The sequence below is a fragment of the Lissotriton helveticus genome, chromosome 9 (genome assembly GCF_964261635.1).
Source record: "Lissotriton helveticus chromosome 9, aLisHel1.1, whole genome shotgun sequence".
NCBI lineage: Eukaryota > Metazoa > Chordata > Amphibia > Caudata > Salamandridae > Lissotriton > Lissotriton helveticus.
The window spans coordinates 428205368-428232626 of NC_136070.1; the positions used below are offsets into that span (position 1 = coordinate 428205368).

The following is a 27259-nucleotide window of genomic DNA, read 5'->3' on the forward strand; positions in this document are numbered from 1 at the left end:
CTTAGTCATCCCTCTGTAAATGCACAATGACAGATAAACTTTCATTGTAAGATTCATGCTACATCATTATCTTTGTGTGAGAGTAGGACATCCTTGAGACCTGTTGCCACATTTAGGTCTGCTTTTACCTTGTTCTACACTTATGACAAAAGATTTCAAGGGTCTCAATTTATTCTAGCATTACATATTCACTCAAGGTGAGATCAGCTGTTTTGGCTTTACTCTTTTATTTATGTTAAATGCCAAGACCCTCAATTGGACTACGAGGACGTTTTGCATCTAATGAGATTTATTGAAACAGACTTTTATTCTGATTACTTCGTATGATGTAGCAATTCTGTTATTTGTTACATAATTCACTTTCTAGAGCACACTAGTGCCGCAATGCCTCTAGTGATACACCTTAATGGATTCATGAAGTACGTAATCCAGCCAGGAAAAAGAAAGGTTTTAGCTAACTTGCTAAAAACAAGAACATTCTGTTGTCTATGTTTTCCTCTTGGGGCACATTCCAAACCTTTGTATAGGAAATTCTCTACCATCTGCATCACAAACTTTACTTGTTCACCAACCACAACAAATAAATGGTTGCTAAGTGAAGAGTACAGGCTTCAGAAGCAATATGTGAAACATTTTTGCATACATGATGGGCTTCAATGTGAAAAGCTGTGTGCGTAATGGTCAGAGCCTTAGAACTGACTCGTTTCCACAGGCAATCAATGCGACTTATGAAGGGCAGAAGTAATTGGTTCGTTTGCTCCTTATGTTCTCATACTGCGCATTTGCTTGTACCCCTACGACTCCACTGGGATACAAATCTGAACCGCCTATGCACGTTTCCGGAATGGGCTGCCATACTGGAGGGGCCCACATGTGTCCCCAGAAACAACCGCTTTCATCTCATACAATACTATAGATACTACACAGAACTTACCTGACCGATGGCCAAAATAAACTGGCATTTTTATGCATACTAATGCCCAGTGTCCTAGATGTTGCATGGATGTAGATCTTCTTCACATGTCATGGGGTTGCCCTTCCCTTGCTGTACTGGCAGTGTGTCACTTCCAATTTGGCTGAGTGTACTGCTTGCATGGTAGCATGCTCATGGGAAATATGCATCCTGGGGCTCTTCCATAGATCGAAAGGGCAAAAGGTGATATCCAGATTTATAAACCTGGGGTTACTGACTTCCAAGGGCTTACTCACTAAAAGGTGGAAAATGTCAGAACCCCCTCCTGTGCTAGCATGGACTCGCTCGATAATTACCTGGGCTCAGGCTGAAAGCACTGCGCTGCACCGTGAAGATACTCTGGGGCTTTGTAAAATCCCGATAGCGGCCAGCTGGGATGCCATATTGCAGGGCTTTCAAAGGTATCGGCGCTAGGACGCGTAGCCTTTGGCTTCCGCCGACAAAACGGAAGCGGCAGAAACAGCATCGTAATGTCACACACTAGACGTGCCCGGAAAGCAAGCCATCACACTGCCCCCCCCCCGCCCCCCCTCCCCTCATGCATAATCCAGAAGCATACGTTTAGTCATAAAGCACTAGTATCACTAATGAATGGCACGCGTATGCGGTGGGGAAAGTGGCAGTGGGCAGGAGAGACCCGAGTTGGGCAATCGTTCGATTTTAACCCTGGTTTAACCCCCTCTCACCCTCACCATTGCACTTCACCAAGGCCAGCGGCCATGGGCTTTACTCTTTCATCTAGTACCACGCTTCAGCAGTCATTCACATAACATCCGCTAAGTTTGAACAGCGCTACAGTCTCAATGGAGAACTCTGGTGACCTGAGAGTTGCAGTTACATGTGAAAACTGATTGACCCCACATTAGCACCGGAGGTGATTAGCCTCCCCGTTGCAGATCGCGCTTTGCCCTACTAATGATGCCATGACCTGAAATGTTATTTGTACTGTTGGAGCATGTGGATTGAATGCTATGGTAACAAGGCTGAGCTATGCTATGTACTTGTATTCTATGTCATGTCTAAAAACCAATATAAAGTTGTAAATAAAAAAAATTACGGGCAGAAGTAATGTGCTATTTAACAATGCTTAATTTGTAAATGAATGATTGCCGTTGCTCAAAACTCAGCTCAGAAGCCTCCAGCCGGTGCTATTAAATGGCACGCCGAATGCCAATGCTCCGTATTCTTAAATCAACCTCATGTCTCTTTAATCCACTACCATACACTTCTAGCCCTGTTATCTCACTCTTGCCGAGGCCTGCTTTCTCCATTGGTGACGGTTTTCAGTCTTTCTCTTCTTCCATCTTTCTGCTTTGTGTGTTTTCCCCTCTTGCTCTCGATAAATGTCTGATGTGGAACAATAAGTGCCAGACCCCAAAAGTGAGTGCAGGTGGCCCCCACCGTCTCAAATTAAGTACTGGGCTTGATACCCAAAACTAGCTGTGCAGCAATTTTTTTGTCCAACTGTAAATGAGCTAGCTAATGTTTGACGACAGTCAGGTAAACACTATTTTAGTGATTCACCCTAAAAAATACTGAACACAACAAGAACTGCTTTTTAACACTGGTAAAAGTGGAAAGACTCTACTCAAATAAAAGTTTGAGATGCTTGTATGATTTGAGGATTTGATTACCTCATTAACCTCTGTGCGAACAACAGATTTTGTCAATTAAAATGCAAGATTTCCAAACAACAGGCACTGGTTTGGGCAATGGTTGCAAAATGTCAGAATGTTTTAGCCTATTTATTGTTCTGTTTTCCTAGATGAAGACCTTTGTCTCATATCAACAAGCAACTCACAACCCATCTCGAACTTCACCATGTTCTAGGCAACACCCAATCAGGATTCAGAAAGAACCACAGCACTCATCGCGGCCACTGACGACATTCTAATGACCCTGGACAGAGGAGAAACAGCAGCCCTCTTCCTGCTCAACCTTTCCACGGCCTTCGACAGAAGACTCTACGAGATTGGCATACAAGGATCTGCTCTCAAATTGATCTGTTCCTTCCTCATTTGAATAACCCAAAGGGTAACCCCTCACATCACATCAGAGACTAAGAGATGGCTATGCAGAGTGCCACAGGGATCGTCCCTCAGCCCCACCCTTTTCAGCATATACATGACACCTCTCGCCAGCTTCATCCGATCACAAGACATCACTGTCATCTCCTACACCGATGACACCCAACTCATCCTCTTCATGACGGACAAGACAACCACCACCTGGACCAACTGAATGACCATGGTAGCAGATTGGATGGAAACCAACTACCTGCAGCTCAACTCCAACAAGACAGAACTACTCGTCTTTACAAGACCTCCCCATGGGACTCTTCCTGGTGGGCGTCGGAGCTAGGACCAACACCCACACCCACATACCACGCACGAGTCATTCTAGACAACAACCTCAACATGATGACTCAAGTCATGTAGTGTGCACCTTCTGCTTGCACATTCTACGCATGCTACGAAAGTTCCTTAAATGGTTGCCTCAGACCATCAGAAGCTCTCATCACCAGCAGGCTGGACTACGGCAACACTCTCTATGCCGGAATATCCAAGCAACTCCTACACAGCCTCCAGGCCATCCAGACAACTGCTGCAAAACTCATACTCGATCTCCCACGCTGCCCCCACATCACACCACACCTCAAGAAGCTTCACTGGCTCCCCATTCACAAACATAGCCAATTCAAACTTTTCACACACACATACAAAGCCCTACACAACAGAGGACCACCCACCAGACACCTATGCTCTGCCTCACTCTCACTGGCACACATTCCCTACACCTGCAAAAGCAAAACTGGAGTATACTCATTCTCCTACATCGCACTCAAGACATGGAACAACCTCCCTCAACACATCAGAGCCTCCTCCTCACTCACTTCTGGAGTTCCGCAAGAAACTGAAGACCTGGCTCTTCGTATAAGCACTTTGGGCACCTCACACCTACACACCTGCCCAAGCGTCTGGATACATTCCTGAGTGATTAGTGCCCTATACAAATCAATATAGCATAACATATCTGTTTAGTTGCAAAAACTTGTAATGCTGCTGGCAGTTGACAATAGATAGACTGAAGCGAGCAGAGGTGTAGATGATTTGTTTGACCTGAATTCTATAAATGAAACTATGTCTGCGTATGCACAAGGGTGTACATTTGCCACCGGAAGATTTTCCACCTCCCTTTGCCCCCCAAAAAGGCTCCTTTATGAGGGGAAGCCACAGAGGCAGATCTTGAGTAGTTCAAGGCCTACAGGCTGGTGAATGCCCTGAACTGACTTGAGTGCTAAACTCAACCACCAGCGCTTCAGAAAACTCTTAAAAACTGAATTGCTCAGACTGTCATTCAACAAAGCTCTAGTGATTTTGTAGTGAGAGAAGAATACATTACAAGGGCCATTCTTCTCATTCATTTGGGCCTCTATTACCCTCCAGTCACTAGAGAGTTGCCTCTAACCTGAAATGTGCAGCGCATTGAAGTGAAGCAAAGAGCTGTATATAACATATACATAAATAAATTCATATGTAGACACCTTCTCGGTACAGATATAGCACGTTATGTTGGTCTGACCCCAAAATAGGTATGGTGGTTTTCTGAAATGATGGCCCTCGCCATCATCAAAGCTACACTACAGGAAACAGTTTGACAAAAGTGTTATCTCATCTAGTTATATTTGCTGGGGTGTCGCAGAAAGGAGATACCTTGCTTAATGTATCTAAATTGACTTCTAAAGCCCAGAAGAAAAAAATCTGCCATTAAAAGGGAATCATCTTTACCAGCTGCGATTGATAATGAAAGAGCTGCATATTTCTTGGCCCTTGAATGCACTCATTCCCTTATACAGACAGCAGTAGATGTCCTATTCAACCTGTTCCATTTTGGAAGAGTAAATGCTGTTAAAGGAGGTACTTCCACTTTGATGCAGTGTTAAGGATAAGGGAAAGCATTTACGTAGAGGCGTATAACCCTCTCTAGGTGATGATTTGGTTTAGCGAGCAAGTCACTCACAACAGGTAGTACAGGCAGCGCACAGGTAGCGCACAAATTTGCTTTGTAGTTCATGGCTGGATGAACGTTGAAGTGCATTGTTGCTTATATTGAAGTGTTGTGGTGTCATGCGTTATTGACCAAATTGATGCTCTTATCGTGTTATGGGTCACTCCATTGGGGTGTAATGGCGAGAAGAAATGTAATGGATGGAACGCATGCCGTTTACATTTGTTTATTATTGTGCTTGGGTTTAGTGGATCTCTGTAGACCCCATCCAAGAGCAACACAGGAGCCTTCTGTAGTTTGTATAGAGCGTAGGTCATTATGCTAGATGCTTTATACGGTTTCCCTAGCGCAAACAGGTGAGGAGCCCGCAGGCATGCACTGTAAACAGGCCGCCATAGGAATCCATCCATAGCAACTGCTTTTTAGAGATTACTCAACAACGACAGATCAGTAAGGATCGGATTCAGTATCGGAGTGCACAGGTTACATGGAACCATTGTAAAGCTCTATTGAGTCCAAACCGGACAACTTGAACTGGCCTGCAGTCATACAGTGGGTACAGGCTTCCATGGTGAATAATCTCTCCGGTCCATCCAAAACCTATATGGGGTGGTCGATAGGTCTGGGCTTGAGTAACTAAATGATATTATTGCGATTTAGAGATTTCTCAAGAGTGACCGAGTTGCAACCCACAGACTGCGCGGGTAACAGGCAGCCAGTGGAAGACGCTATATAGGGTCCACCTTTAACCAAAATAAATGCTCTTCAGTGGGTACAGGCTTCCATGGTGAATAATCTCTCCGGTCCATCCAAAACCTATAGGGGGTGGTCGATAGGTCTGAGCTTGAGTAACTAAATGATATTATTGCGATTTAGAGATTTCTCAAGAGTGACCTAGTTGCAACCCACAGACTGCGCGGATAACAGGCAGCCAGTGGAAGACGCTATATAGGGTCCACCTTTAACCAAAATAAATGCTCTTTAGAAGCTATAAAGAGATAGGGGGGTATCCGAGGGCTCGTACAGTTTACTGACAACCAGATTCCTAGGTCTGTAGTGTACAGACCCACAAACAAAGCATCACAAAAGGATACTGACCACTGTGAGAGTTCGCAAATCTGGGAGGCTAAGACCTTATGCTCTGCTCCTACAAATGACACTCACGCCTTCGTATTCTAGTAATATCACAGTCAGGCAGATGTTATGCTTTGCTTGTTTGGGTCCACTCAGGAACGACAGAGGGACAGCTCATGGCATGCAGTAGTTACAGACTGCTAAGATACAGCCCTTTAGGGTTAACTCAGGATTGAGCGAGGAGTATCTCACAGCGTGCGCTGGATACAGACTACCATGCAAATGCTCTAGTAGGTCCACAGAGGAGTAACTGTGGAGTGCACTGGTTACAGGCAGCCTGGTAAATTCTTTATTTTAATTTCGCTTGTATGGTATTTGTCTTTGTTGGGGCCGAGTTCAGTAGATGTTCAACCTTCACAAGGGAAAGCAATTGCTGTGATTTTGAAATAAATATGGAGGAGCCAGATTTGTGTTTCCTCCTTGAATTGGATGTGGTCTTGAAAGTGTCTTCTTTTTGTAGGGAGTGGGTTCCATAATCTTACTGTTTGTACAGAAAACGAGGTTCCACTAATGGACTCTCATTCTTCTGGGGGATGTGCAGTTGGAGGTGTTGGTCTATAATGCAGTGTTGTTTTCCATGTGCATCTTTGGAACTTAATGAAACTTAGCATTGGACTCTGTCCAGTTCTTTACATGACAGGAGCAGTAAAACAAGCGTTTAGATTAGCCATTTTGGTCCAATGGTCTGTGCATCTGAAGGGTATGTATTTACATTTAACCAAGCTATCACTCACACAAGTAGGACCTAAATTGTAGTGCTGTAGACCTCCAGTACTGAAACCGGGCCTATCATTTGGCCTTCAGTCTGCACCAAGAATATTCACCAAAGTGAAGACTGCATTGGTAGAACATTGCTTAGTTTTGAGAACTCGAATCTTTTCTTGCCCGAGCGATTGGATCAGAATTGAAAGAGCAGAGTGGGCTATATTTGACTTGGGTCGCCCAGGTTACGGGCTACTTTAAAGAATCCTTCACCTTGAGGTAGTCTTCCCTATCAGGGCAGTGACTGCACATGTGCAAGAAATGGATCAGAACTGCGCACATGAGGTTCTTGAGGGTACTTTGTTTCATGGCCCCCTGTATCCCGATAGTGGCACTCTACCAAGTGTGGATGAGGCGTGCTCCTCTGTCCTTGTGTTCCAGTGGTACCTTACGTCTAGTCCATGCCCGCGCCACAGACAAGAAACTCAGTCTTGCTTTTAACCGGGGTATCTCTTGCAAGGAGTTGCTGGTTTGGCCCCACAAACTTTACATTGCATTTACAGTAAATGAACATCAAAATTACTGGCTGACCACCTTTGTTTCTACGTGAAGAGAGAGAAGGGTTTTGTACACCGCTATGACTTCTATTGCTCAACCTGGCAGGTCTTTTACTTCAGCATTTCAGCAGGCAGTAGGCTACAGCCATATATGAACCTATCCGCCTGATAGGTATACACAATAAACTAGAAGAGATATATCGTTTGCATGTCAGATTAGAGGTGTTAACCCCTTGTCATTTAAGGTAAATGCAGAACTTGCAAATGGAACTGCCTAACTTTTTGCTGAACTCTTATAGGAATCAACTGGTCATTGTTTCTTTTTAAAATTGGTTCATGGAAAAAAAGTTGCTCAGGCAGTTTTGAAAAGAAACAAAATCCATGTGAAGCAGCTTCCCATCTACAGCCTGTGCCTTGTACTGCACATTCTCCGTAAAGGCTCTGGATACCTGTGACCAAGTTGTCCTTTTTTTGGGCAAACTGAAGACTGTTTTTCCCGTGTACCTGATTTCAGCTAGGATAGACACTGAGTGGCAAACCTTTCGTAGTGAAGTGCCTTGCACTCTTCGCCCCCCACCTCTGAACAGCTCTTTGTTTTGCACCTACAGTTGTTTTTGACTATGGGGCCCAACCTGATAGGCTCCTCTCCTGGAAAACACTTGTTAATGTGAGGTGTGACAGTCTCATGTGGTATGATTTAGTGTCATTTGGTGGGGATGTTTAGGTTTGAGCAGCACACTTTTTTAACAATAGGTCAAGTGGTTCAACCACTATTCAAAAGTGTTTACTTGAACTGTACAAAGGGGTTGGGATTTAAGACAATTGGGGAAACACTCTGCATGAAACCTTATAATATTCACTCTTTTATATCTCTGAGCAACAAAAGTTGTGCGACATTAGAAGTGTGTGTGTGTGTGTGCGTGCGTTTGTGTGTGCGCGTGCTTTTCACCTTAGGCACCCTAGATGCAGGTTGAAGGAATGTATCTAACTGAAAAGCAGGCCTCCATAACAGCATAAAAACATTTGTTTGGTTAAGAAATTGTTAGAAAAGAAATACGTGACAGATTAAAAATAAGTTTGGTCTAACATGTTATTTTCCTTTTCTTGCCAGCTCGCCCATCGCAAAATGTACAGCATGTCAGGAAGTCATTATTAAAGATAAGGTACAATTTTTCACACTCAGTTCTTGTATTATCTGTATTAGAAATGTATCTGCAACATTGTGTTCTGCTATTTGGGGTTTTGTAGCATGCCACATACTGTCCTAAGCTGGCTCAGGTTGTGTTGCATACCTTGCAGGTTTGAATTCTCGTGTATGGTTGGAGACATGCCACAGAAGTTATGTGGTATAGCACACTGAGCAGAGTGGGGTGGGCATATACTTGAGGCTTTTGTCTACTTGTATACTTTTGCTGTATTAAGGGGTTCCCCCCATAGGTCCATATGGTTATGGGCAAAAGGAAGGGCCAAGATAAAGTCCAGGGTGCGCCCCGTCCTAAAAAGAGGGGCACTGGTGCTGTCTGTCTGTCATGAGTCAATGGACAGGATTGAGGTTCTCCTTACCGAATGCCATGAGATAGCTAGTTTAGAAACTCCCCTGGCTCTCGTTAAATCAACTAACCCCACTTGTTCCGATACTAACCCTGTGTCTTCTTTAGTTAACAAACGGGCCACATAAATCCCTTCGATGTTTAGGAATTCACAAAAAGGGAAGAGGCCCAAAAGTAGTCCCTTTGGCCCTGCACCTTAAACTAAACCATTGCCACCCTCTGTCATCCTGCAGGACCTTAGCGTGGAGGCGGTTGCACCTCAAATAGAGTGCCATAATAGATTTGAGGTCCTTTCAGATAGAACCAATGGTGAAATGTCGGGGGGATGGCTAATCAAGAAGATGGAAGTATTGCATTGGGCGGCCTTTTCCAGATGCTAAAAACCACAATTGAGACCCTGAGAAAAGAAGTAGCTGCTCTAAGGAAGTAGGTTAAAGATCTAACTGGGAGGGACAAGATTGACAAGCCTCACGCCCTTGAGGCTGACCTTAAATTTTTGCCTACAATTTATAAGAGCCGAGCCCCTGGAGGCTCTGAGTTTACAGGGACTGATAGATAGCAGTAGCCCTACATACCATGGCCCTATTGCGACCCACGATGATTCCCCTGCCCAGGCCCAGGCCTATCTCAAATTGCCCTGCCTGCCATGAAAATGGCTATGCAAGTAATTTGTATTCTAAGTGGCAGTTGGCTTCCCAACAAATACCCCAGGGAAGGGGGGAGGAAGGGGTGGTGGTCCCCATTATTAGAAAGACGACCAATGAAGAATCTTGGTCTGGAATGTGGCAGGGATCTCAAAACATTTGGCAGATCCAGATTGAGCCCTTTTTGCGGACACACATGATGTAATACTCTTCCAAAAAACATGGAGTTTGCATACACCCTATAGGAGTGGGTTCTCAAACTATGGTGTAAATGCTACTAGAAAAGAGAAGGGGAGGCCAGCAGGAGGTCTGGCTATTTGGGTCAGAAATGCTTGTGGTCTAAAAATAAACACAGTACATATAGATTGTCCTGACTTATTAGCTATAGATCTGAAAACACGTAACGAGCACCATCAGAATTCTAGACCATGTACTATCCGAAACTGCTGATAGTGCTCCAGCCCTGCAGGGGTCTTGAACTGTACCTTTGAACCCCTAGCCATGATCCCAAGAGATCTGACCGAGGAGTGGGATAGTGTTTGGCAGGTCCCGCAGCTATAACTCCTCCTAGTTAGGTGGACAAAGAGAGGTAGTCAGATGTTAGCCCTCTCATTGCAACGTGACCTAAGAGCCACAAATGGGGAGAACAAAATCTGTCAAAAAAGGGGAGCGAACGTTTAATAGACCTTGCTATGCCAGTAGGATTGACTATTTTCTGGTTGCACTCAGCCTTTGGCCACTAGTTCACAATATGGCAGTGGTCAATCGCTCAGATAGTGACCACAATGACCTGATCCTGTCCCTAACAAATTTGGGTGATAATACTGCTGAATTGGGTAGCCGGGGAAAGAAGAATTTGGGAGAACTGTCCGTTACGAATAATATGAGAACAGTTAGATATGACTGGGTGGAGCAACATCCTGAGGCTCTTGAATTAGCGAAACATATAGTACGCCAAAATCTGGTAGAGATGTTAAAACTCCCGAAGGACCAGATAATTGAGAAGCTGCCCTCCAAGCATGAAATCACATTTAATGATATAAGGGATCTGTTGGCCAAACCCTGTAGTAAGCAGAAGCAGGAGTATAACCAGATCCAGACTAAACAAGAACCCCAAGCAGTCTGGTACAACCAAGAATGTAGAAAAGCCAAGTCCGACTTTGTACAGGCAGCAAAATCAAACACCTTGATCTAGTGGCATGTAGAAAAAGCTACAGGACAGCTCTAGAACTAGTTAAGAAGAGATGGGAAGACTCATTATAGTCCTCCCTCCAAAAGGCATCATCAATTAAGGATTCCAAAACCTTTTGGAAACAAGCAGCTTATTGGCTACATGGTAGGAAGCCGAAACTGGAGTTTACAGTTCAGCCTGAGGAATGGGTGACCCATTTTGGGAGGCTATATGCACTAGGTAGTGTTGATGTGGAGGCTCTACTTGAAGAGAGGGGGGATAAACCAGAAAGATGCTATGGAGGACTTGGTGTTCTCCATGGAAGAAATCCGGGTGGCAATATGTTCCAGTATCGCAGCCAGAGCCCCCGACCCTGATCGAATCCCAAATGATTTGTACAAAGAGGACATATCTCTCTGGGCTTATTACATCAACATGATCACAAATGCCATGAATATTCCCCCTCATGGAATATAGCGGAAATAATCCCCATTTTAAAGAAAGGTGATAAAGCCATCCCGGCCAGTTACAGGCCTATAAGCCTAATTGTCTCATTGCAGAAAATTTTCTGCAAGCAAGTGTTGCTTCGAGTACGGGATTGGACCTCAGAGCACCACATACTGAGTGACTTTCAAGCAGGCTTTTGTGCTAATACCAGCACATTAGATCAGGATTTCCGCTTCTTGTGTATTTACTGGAGGGAGGTCAGCATCATGGGGGAAAACTTTGTTGCCTTCGTGGACCTACGCACTGCATTCGACCTGGTACGGAGAGCCATGTTGTGGAGGGTGCAGGCAGTGATGGGTATACCTCATAACCTCCTAGAAATTTTAATCTGGCTGCACTCTTCAAACACTGCACAAGTTAAGTGGGGGATAACAATCAACTTACTGATTATTTCCTGTCGAATGTAGAGTGCAACAAGGGTGTGTTCTAGCACCCACATTGTTCTCTATTTTTATAAATCGGGTGATTGACTATCTAGATAGGAATGGATCCGACGCACCAAAGGTGGGGGAGAGAAGAGCGCCAGCCATACTCTTCACGGATGACACCTTACTAATCTCTAAATCCCCCCATGGTCTACAACAACTGTCGAATAATTATATGGAATTCTGCAATGAGCATGGCTTGGTACTAAATGAGTCAAAAACAAAATATGTGATCTTCTCGAAGGGGAATTCCAAACCTCTAAAAAACTAATATATGTAGAAAACAGTCCCCTAGAGCAAGTCCATGCCTTCGACTATCTAGGTATTCACTTACTTCTAAGCTAAACTAGGTGCCACATATCGAAAAGGCTTAAATATCATTAGTACAACAAACGGCCCACCTAACCACAATTCACAAAAAAACTGTGACAAGGAAAGTGGCCCCAGCACAAAAAATGTACAACACCAAAATATTGGGTGGAGCCCTTTATGGTGTTGAATTATGGGGTATTGGAAATACAAATGTACTCATTGTTGTAGAGAATGGGTTTCTTCGCTCAATTTTAAACCTTCCCTCTAGTACCCCCTTGGCTCCCATGTTCCTGGACATGGACCAAAATTTGCTGTTCCATAAGTTGGCCTATAAGCAGTTAATGTTTTGGCACCGCCTGTGGTCGGTAAATGAGAGGCGATTGATCTCTGAAAGCGACCCCAGGTTAACTCTATCCCGTGGTTTAGCTCCCTGAAGAGTTTACTCGAGAGCCTTGGGATGGAGGAATACTGGTACACTCCTGAAAGATTGTGTCTTATCCCAAAGCGTAGGGTCAAAGAGATATATTGGGATAATATTATGGTGAAGGAGATGGCCAAACCGGTGGGCACCTTGAGCCTGGATTTTATCAATTTTAAATTTGCCCCATTTTACGAGGAAACAATTGACGAAATTGTAACACCACTGGCACGTAAATTGTTTATCCAATTTCGTTTTCAAAACCCTACCCACCAAACTGTTTTGTGAAAAGTGCAGTAACGAGGCCACCACAGATGATCAGTGTCCTGCATTTAAGACATGCCCAGAATCAAAAGTCCACCTGATTTTCTTTTGCCCCAATATAGAAACTTGCGGGGCAAATGGATTGTGCCGTTGTGTAAACTGATTGGACCTGGTCATTATCTAGAGGTTATGAGAATCTTAGTTACCGACACTCGCAGGGTGATTGTCTTTGGCCTGGCCAAATTTTAGCATGCATTATGTATCCAACTTCCTAAATGTATTACATAACATGTGTATTTGTAAACCGCACGTTCACCCGTAGGTATCTTGGCGCTCAATAACAGATGTTTATTGTTACCCAACTCAATTTTACTCACTTTATCGACCTCAGATGGATGAAAGGCTGAGTGGACCCAGCGGGATTTGAACCTGTGACCGTAGTTTTTAATCTCTGTACAACAAACTTTGGGCCTTTTTATGGAAAATGTTTTTTTTACTTTCCATTGTTTTAATTATTGTTGTATATTGCACTTTGTAAATCATCTCTTCTATTGCTTGTTCTGTTTTTTATATTGTATGGCACCTTGCACTTTATAAGATTCCTGTGATCAAAAATAAGTTTGACGATGATGGTACAGCAACAGGTAATGAATGCCCTCTTCGAAAAAAATATATTTTTAACCTTGGTATTATAAACATCATTTAGGGCCAGCTGAAGAGCTAGAAAGAGAAAGCTCTAGGAGGATGTACCCCTGTCCAGTGTTGGGGGGCAGAGGCTGGTGGGCTGATTGATTCCTCAATGAAATCAGCAAATTTGACACCTCGGCCATAGGTGCTCTGGAGGGCAGTAGCACTTTAAGTGTATGACTTTATTAGACAACGACAGATAAAAAGCATTATAGCAATAATTCAAATAGCAAAATAAGCATCACTTTTTCCATATATTTCCCGATTGTACCTTGGTCTGCATATTGATCTTTTATGAAAGCATACATGGCCCTGTTGCTGCTGCAACAGGCACTCATAGGGACTCTGATTGCACCACCACATCTGTTATTTGAGAGATTAGTCCAAGGTCCTAGCCGAGAACTGTCCCAGAGGACAATAGGTCAGATAACGGCTCGACCTCTTTCTGGTTCTCTCCTTCTCATCTAAAGATCTGCCCTACCCTGAGTACCCCCCTCCTTAACTTTGTTTTAACCATATTTGCCTTGTTCCTTCATTTCAGGAGTTTCTTGCCTGACTCATTCTACTCTGAATTTAAAAAACAACTTTTCTTAAGATAAAGATCTTGGTGAAGACCTCGTTTTTTTCAGTACTTCTCAAGATTATTTGTTTGTACTTATTTTGCTTGATACACTTTCAAACTCCTTTCGTTCTAGGATTGCATAAAGACAATTTCCTTTAGCAGAGGTGTCTCCTCAGAGACTGCCCTCTGGCTGCACCCAGTCTTGCCAGGTTGTACAGAGGTTCCCATAGGCTTTATTACTGAGCAAATACATTTGCAGTTCACAAAATATTTTGCCTTCACTACTAGCTAGTAGATGGAATTAAAATATCTCATGGAAGAGTTTTCCTCTCAGAACCGGGCAAGTCTAGACTCTGCTTAGCTTTTCTGGTACGGATAGATACAAAGGAAGAAAATACATTTTATGAGATTTGTGAGTAAAGGCCCTTTTTGGATAATGACCCCCATTTTTGCTAGATTTAGTGCTGGCTCACTGACTCTGAATACTGAGGCGCTGAAGTTCAGAGTCCAGTGTATGTGCTCTGAGCTCTAAAGTATATGTGCAATTGTCTGATACCTGATTGGTAATTAACTTACCTAGAAGTTTCTAGTATGTGGTACCCTGTGCCTGCAAATTAAACGTCACTAGTGGACTGCAGCACCTATTGTGCCACCCCTTAAGTGACAGTGCCAAGCATGTCTTCAGGCCTGCCTTTGCAGCCTGATTGTGCAGTTTTAAAACTACAAACTCGTCCTGGCAAAATACATCTTTGGTCAGGCCTTAACCTTATTTTTTAATACTGGTAAGTCACCACTAAGGTAGGTTCTAAGGGCACATAGGGCAGGATTCATGGTGTCTAAAAGGCTGGACATGAGTTTTACATGTCCTGGCAGTGAAAAATCTCCAATGTCGTTTTTCACTGTGGCAAGGCTGACTCACGCAAAGAAAAGCATGCAGCTACACTATAACACCATATAATATATAACTTTGGTTTGGGAATAGCTAGACCTATGATTCAATGACTAAAATGAATAGACGTTTAAAATCCAGTCTGATGGTGAAGTCGGATTTTAAATTCATATTTTGAAAAAGACACTTTTAGAAAGTTGCCATTTTCCTGCCTAAATCCTCTAGAAGCCCTTTCTGAGATAAACCCCCAACAATCCCCTGGAAGCCTTGGAGATGTGAATTGCTCAGAGGAAATTGAACAAAAGGGCCTTAGTTGGGAGATGTAACGCACACCAAGGCCTGTCCCATTTATTGTCTAATTAGCCAGAGCGGCACCAAGTCAAGTGAATATGCCCCAGAACTGGATTTGCGGGGTGGGGTTCCTCATTTCCCTATACACACGTCGGGGGTTTGCCCATAGCTCTGACTGAAGAAAGGTTCTTAAAACTTGGATTTTGGACTGATGTATTGTTTAGTGCCAAACTCCCAGGAAATGAAAGTGGGAACGTATTCCTTATTAGTCAGGAAATCACCACCACCCGCAAGCTAGTGCCAGGCCTAACAACGGCACCCCTGGCTACCTTCCTCAGGATACTGCTGGACACATGGAAAACAGAGGAAATGCTGAACCTGCTGAATTAAACGGCTGGAGCTCAGGAGGAGGACAACGCCTGCTGTTTTACCTGTGGGGTGAAACTCAATGCATGGACTTACTCCTACTCCCACTTGAACCCAGGACAGAGAAGTAGACTGGGGAGCTTTAGTTAGCTAGCCTCCTGTAAGTCCCAGGAACACAAAAGTTGCAAGGAGCCTGCAACAAAGGAGAGCCCAGCTGACCGGTTCCAACTGGTTTTGCCCTGGACCCAGCAGATGGCTTCTGGGAGACTGAGTCCTAACTCACCACGTGGGGCTTAAAAGGTCCTGGACCCTTGGCTGGTGTCTCCCCATCAAGATTGCTGAAGTGGACATTGTCGCATCCCCGGTCAGATTCAACTTGTTGATTTGCCCTGTTGAAAATAGCTTGATTTTCCGAAAAGTTTCTAAGTCCCATGGTGGAGGATTTTACTGGGACCGACGCCGAGCAGCACCCTGCCGTTGTCAAGCCCTTCAACGTATTCAGCCGGCAGCCCACCCTGCTGGTGAGTAGAATCCTCCCCACAAAAAGAGACAATAGGCCTGATTTCTATCTTGGCTGCCGGGTTTTCCGTCACAACTGTGACAGATATCCCGGCTGCTCTAATTTAAATCCCATTATATCCCATGGGATTTATATTTCGGCTGGTGGGATATCAGTCACCATTGTGACAGAGTAACCCGCCCGCCAAGATCTAAATCAGGCCCTAAGTCAAAAGATAAACTTTTCACCTTGAACCAACCTGGTCCCAGTATCTGACCGGCACTTGATTGCAGCTGGCGTTCACTTTTGACCTGGTCTAGTGCGGACAGATACCCGCGGTCGGTGCTTTGCGCTTTTTGGTCCTATACAACTCTTAAACGCCTAAAAAACCTTATCTCTAGTTTCCCAATCCAATTTTTGTCATTTTGGTGTTTTTGTTTATTAAAATGTATACTTATTTTTTAAGTTGGAGTGGGATTTTTAATGTATTGTGTTTTCGATTTAATAACTGTTTTGGTACTGATTATAGTTTTACACGTGTTCCTATAAGTTACGCCTGACTGCTCTGTGCTAAATATCCACAACTGAGCTAAGGTTTAAATTAAAGTAACTTATCCTAACTGGACCTGATACAGAATAGTGATATTATTACTTGGTGAGGACTCACAACCATTCTTAATAATAATCCACTTTCTCACATGGGTTTCCACTGTGGTATAATAATGTCAGCAAGCTGACTAGTTCCCTGAGAAAACTAATGAAAAGGACAGCAAGTGGCTTTTAGGGACGACATTGCCATATCGAAAACAGTAACCTTTTGGAAATGTGATCACTTGGAAAGCCTTATGCTTGATTGTTGTTAATTTACATTTTATTCTTCCTCAGTTTAGACCCTGACAAAGAGATGTTTTTACTTCAGGGCTTAGTATGTAAGGAGACTACTGCCTAAAGCCATGGTTTCCAAATACCAAGGCTGCCTAAGCTTCAGTGGCGGCCGGCACGGATGGGGCAAAGAAAGGGGGTAAATAAGAAATGAAAGTAAACTTCCTTCCTTCCCGTCCGCCTCATCCTGTCTCTCCTCCTCGTCCCTTTGCCAGAACAGGAAGCACCCATGCTCCTCTGAGCCAATCACATCTCTGCAATGCAGCGTTGTAATTTGGTTGGTGCGCCCTGGATCGGCGCTCATACAGGGTCTGGGGCCTGGGCATGTTCTCCACCAAGGCTGTAATTCAGCCTGGGTAGAGAACTTGCTAAGTCTGCATGAAAGTTTGGCTGGCCCAAGATGGCCGGCCAAACATTCATGCGCACTTAGGGTGTGAAAACCACTCCTTTCCTGCTCTGTCGGCAGGGCAGTGGCACCCTGGCTCGCAAAGCTGCCGCGCCCGCAACAGGAAATAAAAATTATAATAACATCGAGTTATTATCATGTTATCTTTCCCTATACTGCTAAAAAGCAGTGGGGCAACGCTTCCCTGCCTTAGCGGAGGAGCCGCCTCTGCTAAGCTTGATTCCACCTCAAGACTCTTTCTTCCATCACCATGCACATGCGTTCTCTTTATCTCACTCTTGCAGGTACATTTCAGTCTCTGCTCTCTACTTTTGTCACTGTTTACTTAGTTTTCTTCCTCTCTTTTCTGCCCTTCTCTCTCTTGCTCAGTGTAAATGTCTAATGATAACAAATAAGTCCCAAACCACCGGCTGCAAACATCAGCTCAAATTTAGCACCGAGGGCCCGACTGATTGACAAAGCAGTCACATTCCCCATAGGGGAGGCACAGGATTTTCAACCGGAGACTGATTCATTGTAAGCCTAGGCACAGGTCCTGGTTATTTATGCCTCTCATAGACTTCCAACATTATACTTGCTAATTTACTAACTCGAACTGTATTCTAGGTGAATGTTCGACTGGCAGACAATCTTCTGTTTTAATTTTTAGTGTCCCATATATTTGTAATCCTTTTTTCCAGTGTAGTGAAAACCCCTTCTATTAAATGTTGAGTGGGGGAGTGGGTATTACACATAGAAAAAACTGCAGTAAGGGAGTGTCCATGCAAAGATCTGACTGTCGGTGCTGAGAACATTTCAGGGCCCGCCTCCTCCCCAATAGAAACCTGTCCTTCAGCCTTTCCTGCCACTAGTCATCACTTACTCCTGGAGGATTCCCACAGGCGCATGTGGATTGTCGCACAAAAATCCGGGCACCACAAAGCAGGATGTATAAGTTGCATGCATAAATCTTGTTTACTTATATCTTTAAATAACACCAAAGAGCATTAACAGTTACGTGAACCTGACATTAACCTTACTTTTGTGCAGTTATTGATGAACACTTGGAAATATATAAAAGGACAAACTTTGGAAACAAAGTTTTAATGAGATTCCATACACCTTTATCAATGGCGTGCTTTATCTTGGAGGAGGACAGAGCAAGCGCTGGAAGCTGCATGCTGAATGGATTCGAAAGAGACCCAGCTAATCCCATGCTGACGACGACTGCTGCATGGTAGGCGGTAATCCTCGCTAGAGCCGCTCAAAGGGATTATGGGGCTCGGAGGTCACGAAGAACCGGTGTCTCTTCCTAGTCTCGCTGCAAATACATCACCATTTCCTTTGCTTTTCACTGTTCCAAAAATGGTCAGTTACAAGGCTCGCTGAGGCCAATGTGGAATTCGGTCGTCAGGATTTACTAAATTTGCTGATTGTGTAATCCTTTTAACTAATATAGCCAATTTCCTTCCCAGGTCCTTTCCCCCACAAAATACACAAATTAATAATACAAATATGGATGTGAAGCAGTAGAGTTTGACATGAATGGGAATATATATTTTCAGAAACATTGTTTATCAGTTTAGCATTTACTTAATACAAAACAAGAGGGCCAATTTCACAATAAGCTCTTATGAGGAGGTCACAGTTTGCAGGAGTCAACCTTATAAAATATACACATTCCTTCCCTCAACAGAATCCATTCCTCCACCCCAAAGGAAAGACAATATGTACGTTGTTCTTACAAAAAACGTTATATGTCTCAGTTGGCATGGACATCATATTTGTTGGGGTCCTTCTTAAAGATCCATTCTTCGTATTTAATTTGGACCTCCAGACGTGTCAAAAGCGAATTAAAAAAATACAAAGCTCTCAATCGTAGGGGGCATTTGGTACGCCTGTGGCAAATTGCTCTAAATTCCCCCAAAAATCAAGTACTTTCCCTTCATGTTGCTAATCCATAATTGGGAATTTACTGTTATATCAAAAAAAGTGTGTTATGCAAGCAGTAAGGCTGAACATGGCCTACAAGCCCACTGTTTTTTGATCACCCTAAAAGTGTGAGGCATGAAGGGGTGAAGTACCCTGAGGTTGGACCCTGGTGGTGTTGACAGAGGCTGTGATAGGTCGCCTCCTGGGAGTGAAATTAGAGGTGGTGGCAGAGACAAGGCAAGACTTGTCCATGTCACCTAAGGTTTGAAAAGCACTGCTAGGGTGAGTTCCCAGTACATTTAATGAATGTGCTTGCAGAGTGTTCTCTGACAACAGTACCCCAAAGTATGTTACCCAAACTAAATGCATAGTTTTCGAGGCATCATTTTGATTTATAAAACTATTTAAATTAGAGCTCCAACGCCCTTAGGAGCACATTGTGATTTAAAAACTACTTGTTCAAGTTTTTCTTACAGTCCTCCAGAATTCATCATGCTTCTATTGTGCAACAAAGCCCATTGGCAGCGTGCATTAAATTATGTATAGGTGCCTTAGGGATCCCAACTCAAGGGGTTTAGTCTGAGCTGCAGGCAAGATGGTTGCCTTCATGCTTGCTCAAGTCGGAAACCACGAAAAACGGTTCCTGACATGGAAGGAAATTGGATTAAGTGTTTTATGTGCAGAATATCTCCTTGTCCATGTGAATAAATCTCCCCAAATTAGTTACTGCATGGTCCATGTCATTCTTGGCTTTATTGACCTTGGGAAAAGGAGTGTCTGGTTGAAATGTGCAAGGGTGGTGGGACTTTGTAGTAGTCCGTGTGGGTTGCAGGTCCTCGCTGTGATTCTCCTAACCTCAACATGACAAATTGTAATCAAGGAGAAGGAGCAATAGTGAGTAGTGGCATCACAGAAGATTAGTTGACATGAGGGGACTGATGCTGAAGTGTCAGATTGCATTGAGAGCCTCTGTAGGTCTTCTCTGGAGCTGATTTTAGAATGGGTACCAAGATGCGCTCTGTAGGAGAGCAAGGGCACACTGCCACACCTGCCCCGTCAATTATTATTATTATTTCTTTTTTATTGGCATTTGTTAATTTATACATAAACATATACTGAGATGTACAAATTGGGTCATATATTTATATATATATATATATATATATATATATATATATACATACATATATATATATATATATATATATATATATATATCAATCATACAATTACCATATTTGCATTTAAAAAAAGAAAAAGAACTAACAACCAAAACTTGTCAGCATGGTAGAATAGCAATTACAATAATATACAAAGCACAACAGTATAATCGCATCTGTCAATGTTACACCCAGGTGCGCACAGTATAGTTTCATGATAATGTTAGCCCCACCCAACGCCTGTATATTTATGGAGGATAACCACCAACATCACTATTCTGATCTCAAGGTTGAATTGGTACATTACTAATCGACTATGTCTTCCTGGATACCTCTCTGCTAAGTACAGACTCACTATATTTATCAGTGCACGAAGTGCTATACTATTCTACAATATAACTAGGTCTAGTTTCTCTTCCTGGTTGCGATAGGCAGATTACTAATTGGAGGTTGTCTCAACAGGGGAGTGTCTCCGCTATGTGTGGTCTTCATCCCTCTCGTGGGAGTATTATTGTTTGCGTAGATTGTGCGCAGCCTGGTCAGAACTGGTCCCCATACGTCTTTTGGTCTTGACTGTGTCAGTATCAATTCCCAATATGTGGATAGCTGATTTTGGCAAAAGCTAATGTCTCGTGTCCAAGTTTTAATAGCAGGTGCACGTTTATCTCCCCAGTGTATTGCAACTTCCCGTTTGGCCAATAAAATTAATAGTACGTGTAGTTTCCTTTTCTCAGGCGGTGTGTCTTTGACATAACCAAAGAAGCCCAATGTGGCTGATGGAGGTCATAATAATGTCTAATATGGTGTTAATCCTGCTAAAAATGTCAGACGAGTATTTCATTATAAGTGGGCAGTGCCAAGCCATATGCAAAATAGTCGCTGTGTCAGCCCTACATCTCCAGCATGTGGCATCTGGTCTTAGTCCCATGCGGTGCAGCTCGATTGGCGTACTATAACATGTTTGTAGAAATTTAAAATGAATTAAACACAATTTGTAGTTAGGGGATAATGCTTGTAGCTGTCCACAGCAAAATTACCATTGTTCCTCTGTGACCTGAGGGTGTAGCTCCGTGTTCCAGTCCATCAACGCCCTCAGTTTCTTTATCTGCGCAGAGGACTGCATTATATTATAGAGTCTAGTGATAAGTTTGTGTGGTGATGGGTTCGTGAATATGTGCTTGAGGGCCTAAAGTGTGAGTGTTGTGTGATTGTCAACAGGCATCCCTGATGCGATAGTATGCACATAACACAGAAAAACGCCCAGGTATACCCACTGGTGCATCAGGCGGGGCCATACATTTTTTGGACGGGTAGAAATCTGCAAATGTCACTATGCCCATTTGTCTCAACATCTCTACCACCCCCCTGTCCTCCAGTATGGGTATGCTAATGATACCGAAGGAGCGTATAAGGTCTTCAGTTTCGTCCTTTGAGTCAACCCTCTCCAAGCCCAGTGCATCGTTCCATTAGTATTTATTTCCTCTATGGGGTGTTTGTAGGGCTGGTACATGGCAGTAGGGAGAGGAGATGGCGAAGCACGATCCCGCTCAACTGCCACGTGGGGCTGAAACGGTGTGGAGTGTCTGTCCCGTCAAGTATTAATGAGTAAATTCTCTTAGGTGCCTAATAAAGAGCCAATTTTTGTGGCTACTCGGAGATTCATCAAATCTGATTCACTTTGATGAAAAGTAGCAGTTGATTCCTGAATACAAGTCGGGCGTTGTTGTACATAAATATGAGCCAAGCACCCAAAAGAGCAAGAAAATCTGAAGTTATCCTAGATGATCATGCCTTGCAAAATGTGGGTGTTGTTGATTTCAGAGTATTCTCCCCCAAGTCCTTCCTCACCTCTAAACAGAATGCTTAAGGAATGAAACCAGAAAACTGAAAAAAAACAAGTGATTAGTAAAAAAAAAAGCTTGAGAGTTTGCCCAGAAAATTATTATGGCTTATTTACAAAAGAGCGACCAGTTCTCTCCATTGATGGAGGATGCCTTGGTCAGCACACATCTGACACCCTCTAAAAGACTGGCTTCCAGCACGGTGAAGTAACTGATCCCTAAATGTTTGTGATTAATTGGCTTATAAAGATGTGGGTATATGCTAATATTAGACAAATATCCCTAAGTATTCCAAGCAACATGCAGGTCTTTATGTTAAGTTATGCAGTGTAAACCAATGTACAAACCAGCATAGCGCCTTTCATTAGAGGGGAGCATACATAGTGTAAAGAATGGGTAGGGGAGACAGGTTTGTGCCCGACAATAGGTTACAGTAAGAAGGACATGGGGTTTGGTATAGGCTGTAAGTAGAGTGACAGCAAGGGTGGGGACTGAATAGCAAACTGGGTTGGTAGTAGCAGTGGGCAAAGATGTGCCCCCGTTATCCGCTAAATCCTGTACACTGTGACTGTTGTCTGAAACAAAAAAGCGCTGGCACCTGGAAGGTTTGAACTGGGGTGGAATTCCAGTTGAAAACTCCGAATTTCAGTTCAAAACCCTCATAGATTAGCAGGAGAAGTCCTGGCCTTTGCCTTCTTGCACCTCCTGGATTACAAGTTGGCTCTGTTACTGCTGCATGTCTTACAAAGGCCACCAGACATCTTGATTGTGATTGCCAGAAATGATAGGGTGCTATTGCTAATTGACTTACTTATGATGCACAAGTCTTGAAGGAGATTTTTGCAGGCAGTGCGAGACTGTGAAGCACTCTCAGGGCATTAGTATCATATTGAATTTTAGGCGACCTTTTATAAAGCGGAGGAGTGTGTGAATAACTTTATTCAAGGGTGTCTTATGGATCTAGAGGATTCAAACAAGTAGAGTGTTCGTGCCTTCAAAGACCAGCACACTATCAGCTGTTAAGATGTTGTCATCTGTTGAGTGTGCCTTCTCTTTGTAAATTTGGGACTGTTAATGTCATGCTGTCTTGTGTGCATTGTGCATCTTTTAGCTGAAGTTGGCGTGAATTAATAAACGGTAAGGGATTTGGCACTTTTGACAAGGTGCAGATGTCCAGATTCTTCTCATCAAGCTATTCCTGCATCTGATATTACATTATGGCATTGGCAATAAAGACCCAATGTCTTGGTCAGATTCATCTTTAGCTTGAATTGTTGCTGGGCCATTTTTAAGGTGGCTGTGTTGTAGCTAGATGAGCTCTTCAGTTGTAGCTGAAGGAGCTCATCTATTAGAACCATTGCAGGGTGATGCCACCAAAGCCATTCAGGAAGTGAGGGTGTCTAGCAGAACTTGATAGTGGACAGTGTGAAAAACTGCAGTGATCAAGAAGGAAGAGAAGGCAGAGGCTGTCATTGTCTTTGACTGAAGAGCTTCAGTGATCCCGGTGTCCATGCTGTAATGTTGCCTAATGCCAGTTTCCAAGCCCTACAGAAGGCTGTTGCTCTTGATCTGCCTTGCAAGGTCTTTACAATGTCATTCTCGATATGTTTTCCAAGTAATAGTAGATGTATAATTAGACCATTGTTTGCAAGGTTATTCAAAATCTGATTTTACTTGCAGAGGAACACATTTAGGATGTTTAGTAACAGTGTCAGCGTTTCCCTGGATATCACCTCCTTGACTGTTGACGCAATGCTTTTGTTTTCGTAAGTTACGGCTTTGAGGAACTGGAGCAGGCATTCCATATGGTCTGTGTACAGGATGTAGCAGATCATCCATTTGGGTATGTTGTACGGTGAAATCACCATGTAGGGAGCTTTTGTGCAATCAGTGTGCTGTTGCATCTTGTTTATCTTGTCTTTGAAGGAGTTGTTTATGGCTGACCACCTCTCTGTGTAGTGGATGAATTGGGGTCTACTTGAAATATTTATTTATGTAGCATCTGATGGTGTTAAAGAACCCACTGTGCCTTATTGAAGCCTTGCTGATGAAATTTATATGGGACGCAACCTTAGCAACTGTGATGTGCGGACTCTTGGTGGCCCAGAATTGTTTCAAGGAGGTTGTGATGTTTCATATTTATGCATGCCTCCATTTCTTTTTCTGGCGTCAGATGGTACTCTTGACCTACTAGATGAAACATGGTTTGCCTTTAATGCAGTGGGGTTTTATCCGTGTATGGCCATCTGCTTTTGTCTGGAGAGCTGTTTTGTAGTGTTGTAGAAGGATTACAACGTATGTATTGAGTCAGATGTGACTGCCAGGCTAATATGGAAAATGCCTTGTGGGAAGTTCTAAAGGATCCACTTTTTGTTTTGAATGGCTTTGCTTGAATTCAGTGAGTTTTTGAGGTGTAGGTCTTATCACAGTTGATGATAGCTTGATCTGCCAGTCAAAATGCAGAGGGGCTGGATATGATGCTGGGTGTACATGTTCAAATGAGATCCATTATGTTTCCCTTATCCAGGGATGGATATGTGAAAAGCGGTGCCATGTTGGTGATGGCTACCAGATATTGAAGTAATCCTTAATGCTTTTGTAGCTATGTTGCCTAGAAGGTTTAAGTTTCAAAGGAAATTGTCGGCAGTGTTGAATAATACAAGAGGAGCTTGAAAGACATGAATGCAGGTTGATGTTCACATTTTCAGGTCCACAATGTTCGAATGATAACAGAAACACCTCCTTCAGGACAATTCGGTTGGTCAGTGTTCCAAACCAAGTAGTCTTTAGGGACCCAAACATGAATATGTGAGTGATAGTCAAGGGGGTCAAGGTTTCTCTAATAAAGATGCCATTTTAGTTATTGACTGTATTGATGTCAGCAGTGGTGGCGGGTGTACTGTGGGTTGCGTTGAGTGAAATGTTGGTGTCAATAAAGCACCATATTTGATTGTTCTGTTAAAAGAAAAGGATTATAAAAATAGCACTCTCGTGTTGATATAAAAGTGCCAACTTGCGTTGTAGGACTTTTCCTGCATATTATTTCTTTGAGGTTACCTTGGAAACAGGGTCAATAGCACAATTCAGTCTATTCCATAAAGAAATGCAGTAGCTGTTTTTGGACTCTGACTCAGCTGAAACCCTGCTGGATTGCTGCAGCAAAAAAAAATGCTGTACAACAATTGAGGACCTGCAAAAGATGATTGATGAACCGATGAAAGAAAATGTGACAGAAGAGCTTCGCTGGCACAGACGTTTTCAAACGAATAATTCCCATGTTTCTTGAAGTTCTGCATGAGATCTGGTCTTGTCTGCCTCCTCACTGCATTTAACTTTCAAATCACCGGAGCAGGAAGTTGTGTTGTAAAGTTGTATTTACACTATGTGTTCTATAGCTATGTGGTCTGCTTTTACACAATTATTGGGGATGTGGTGGGAAGTGGTCTCTGGTGATTTATAGAATGTACTTTTGTCAGAATTTCGACACAAGGTTATTAGTCATAGCGCCACTGGAATTATAAGGCACAGGAGTGCCAAATTATGCAGCGGGGGGATGACTAAAATATGCAGCTACAAAGGGGCAAATTTGGCAGCAAAATGGGGCACTTTTCATGATAGTATGACTTTATTATTCGTTATTTTTACTCTATAGCTCCGTGCAAGGGTTTCATCTGAATACCAGTCTAACACCCAAATACAGCAATAAGCAACAGGAAGGCTACTGTCAACCTTTGCGAAGGGTCTTCCACTGCGTGACAAATCGTGTCCCTACATTTTTGTTTTTTGCTAACTTGATCTGTTTGAGCTAATAGCAACATTTTGTTTGCCAGGATGTGCAGGTTAATCAGTAGATGATGGATTATGTGGCAAACACATAATTTTGCAGAAAACGCAGCAGCCGTAAAATCGCATAATTGCGGTGTTACTGGTTATAGATTTGGGAACTACAAATCTAATAAAGATTCATATCCTTGAAGCGAAGCTTGCTCGATTGCCAAAATCAGTGATGATACCTTATTCAGAGAGTTCTTTGCTGATAGCCTGGCTTGCTCTTGCACCCTTGCCACCGGCTACATTTACATCTGATTGATTATCTTTTCTCAGCTAGTTGCAAATTTGAAAGATCTGTCCATGAGGGTGAAAACAAGTTACTTCACCAAAGTAACACAGGATGGATTTACAGACCAATCCTGCCTCTCTTGATTCTACTTTGGTACTCTGATTTTCATTACTTAAGCTATACTTTTTCTGAACTAAGGTAGAGTTCTTATGTACTCTGTATACGCGATAATGCCCCGGCAGGTCCATCCTTTACCAGCGTATAAATTGGGTTTATCATAAGCCCATTAAGAGCTTCTACAACTTATTCATTAACGTTCACATTTCTCGTTGCTTTGTAAATATGTCCATTTGCATTGTTTACTATTTCCAAAGAAAATCAATCACTCTGATATTTTACATTTAAAAAAAGACAACACGGGTCAGGGATTTTGGTTAAATCTAATTTTTATAGTTTGATTGCTTTTTTTCTCCTGCACCTGGAGTTTTGTAAGGAGCACCAAATATATTTCTGTAGATTTTGTTTGAAAATGCAGAGTTCAATGATGAATTCAATTCGATGTGATCCCTCCTTTTCTCCACACCCTCTTTTTTTTTAGTTAGGAGCAGTAGTGGATTTCACAGATCGAGGGAGGGCGAATAAAGGGGAAACAAAATTACCTTAGCTCCTTGCTGTTCTTCGCCATCCCTCCGCTCTGCAGGAACCAGGAAGTTCACTCAGGCTCCCCTGACCAGTCACAATGCTGCAATGCAGCGTTGTGATTGGTCTGAGTGCCGTGGTTCGGTGCTCAGCCAGGGAATGGGGACCTGGGTATGTTCTCCATGTTGGCAGTAATGCAGTCTGCATGGAGAACATGCAAAGTGGAGGGTGCCACTACTCCTTCCCTGCTTGGATAGCAGAGCAGAGCAGACCCGCCCTCTCCGCACACCAAGCCGCAGCAGGAACAATTAAAATGATAATAACAACCAGTTATTATAAATTTCATTTTTCCTTTAGTTTCACTGCCGAAACCAGTGGTGCGACGCTCCTCTGCCTTAGCG

At 43.2% G+C, this 27259-nt stretch overlaps 1 protein-coding gene across 3 annotated transcripts in view; it reads left to right on the forward strand.

Annotated features, from left to right (window-relative positions):
* The window catches only part of TRAF3 (TNF receptor associated factor 3), a 554449-nt gene that overhangs the window by 365411 nt on the left and 161779 nt on the right, over window positions 1-27259 (forward strand). For all 3 annotated transcript variants that reach the window (XM_078660220.1, XM_078660221.1, XM_078660222.1), the window contains exon 3: window positions 8486-8537. In XM_078660220.1, the coding sequence (XP_078516346.1) occupies window positions 8486-8537 (52 nt within the window). The remainder of the gene's footprint in view (window positions 1-8485; window positions 8538-27259) is intronic.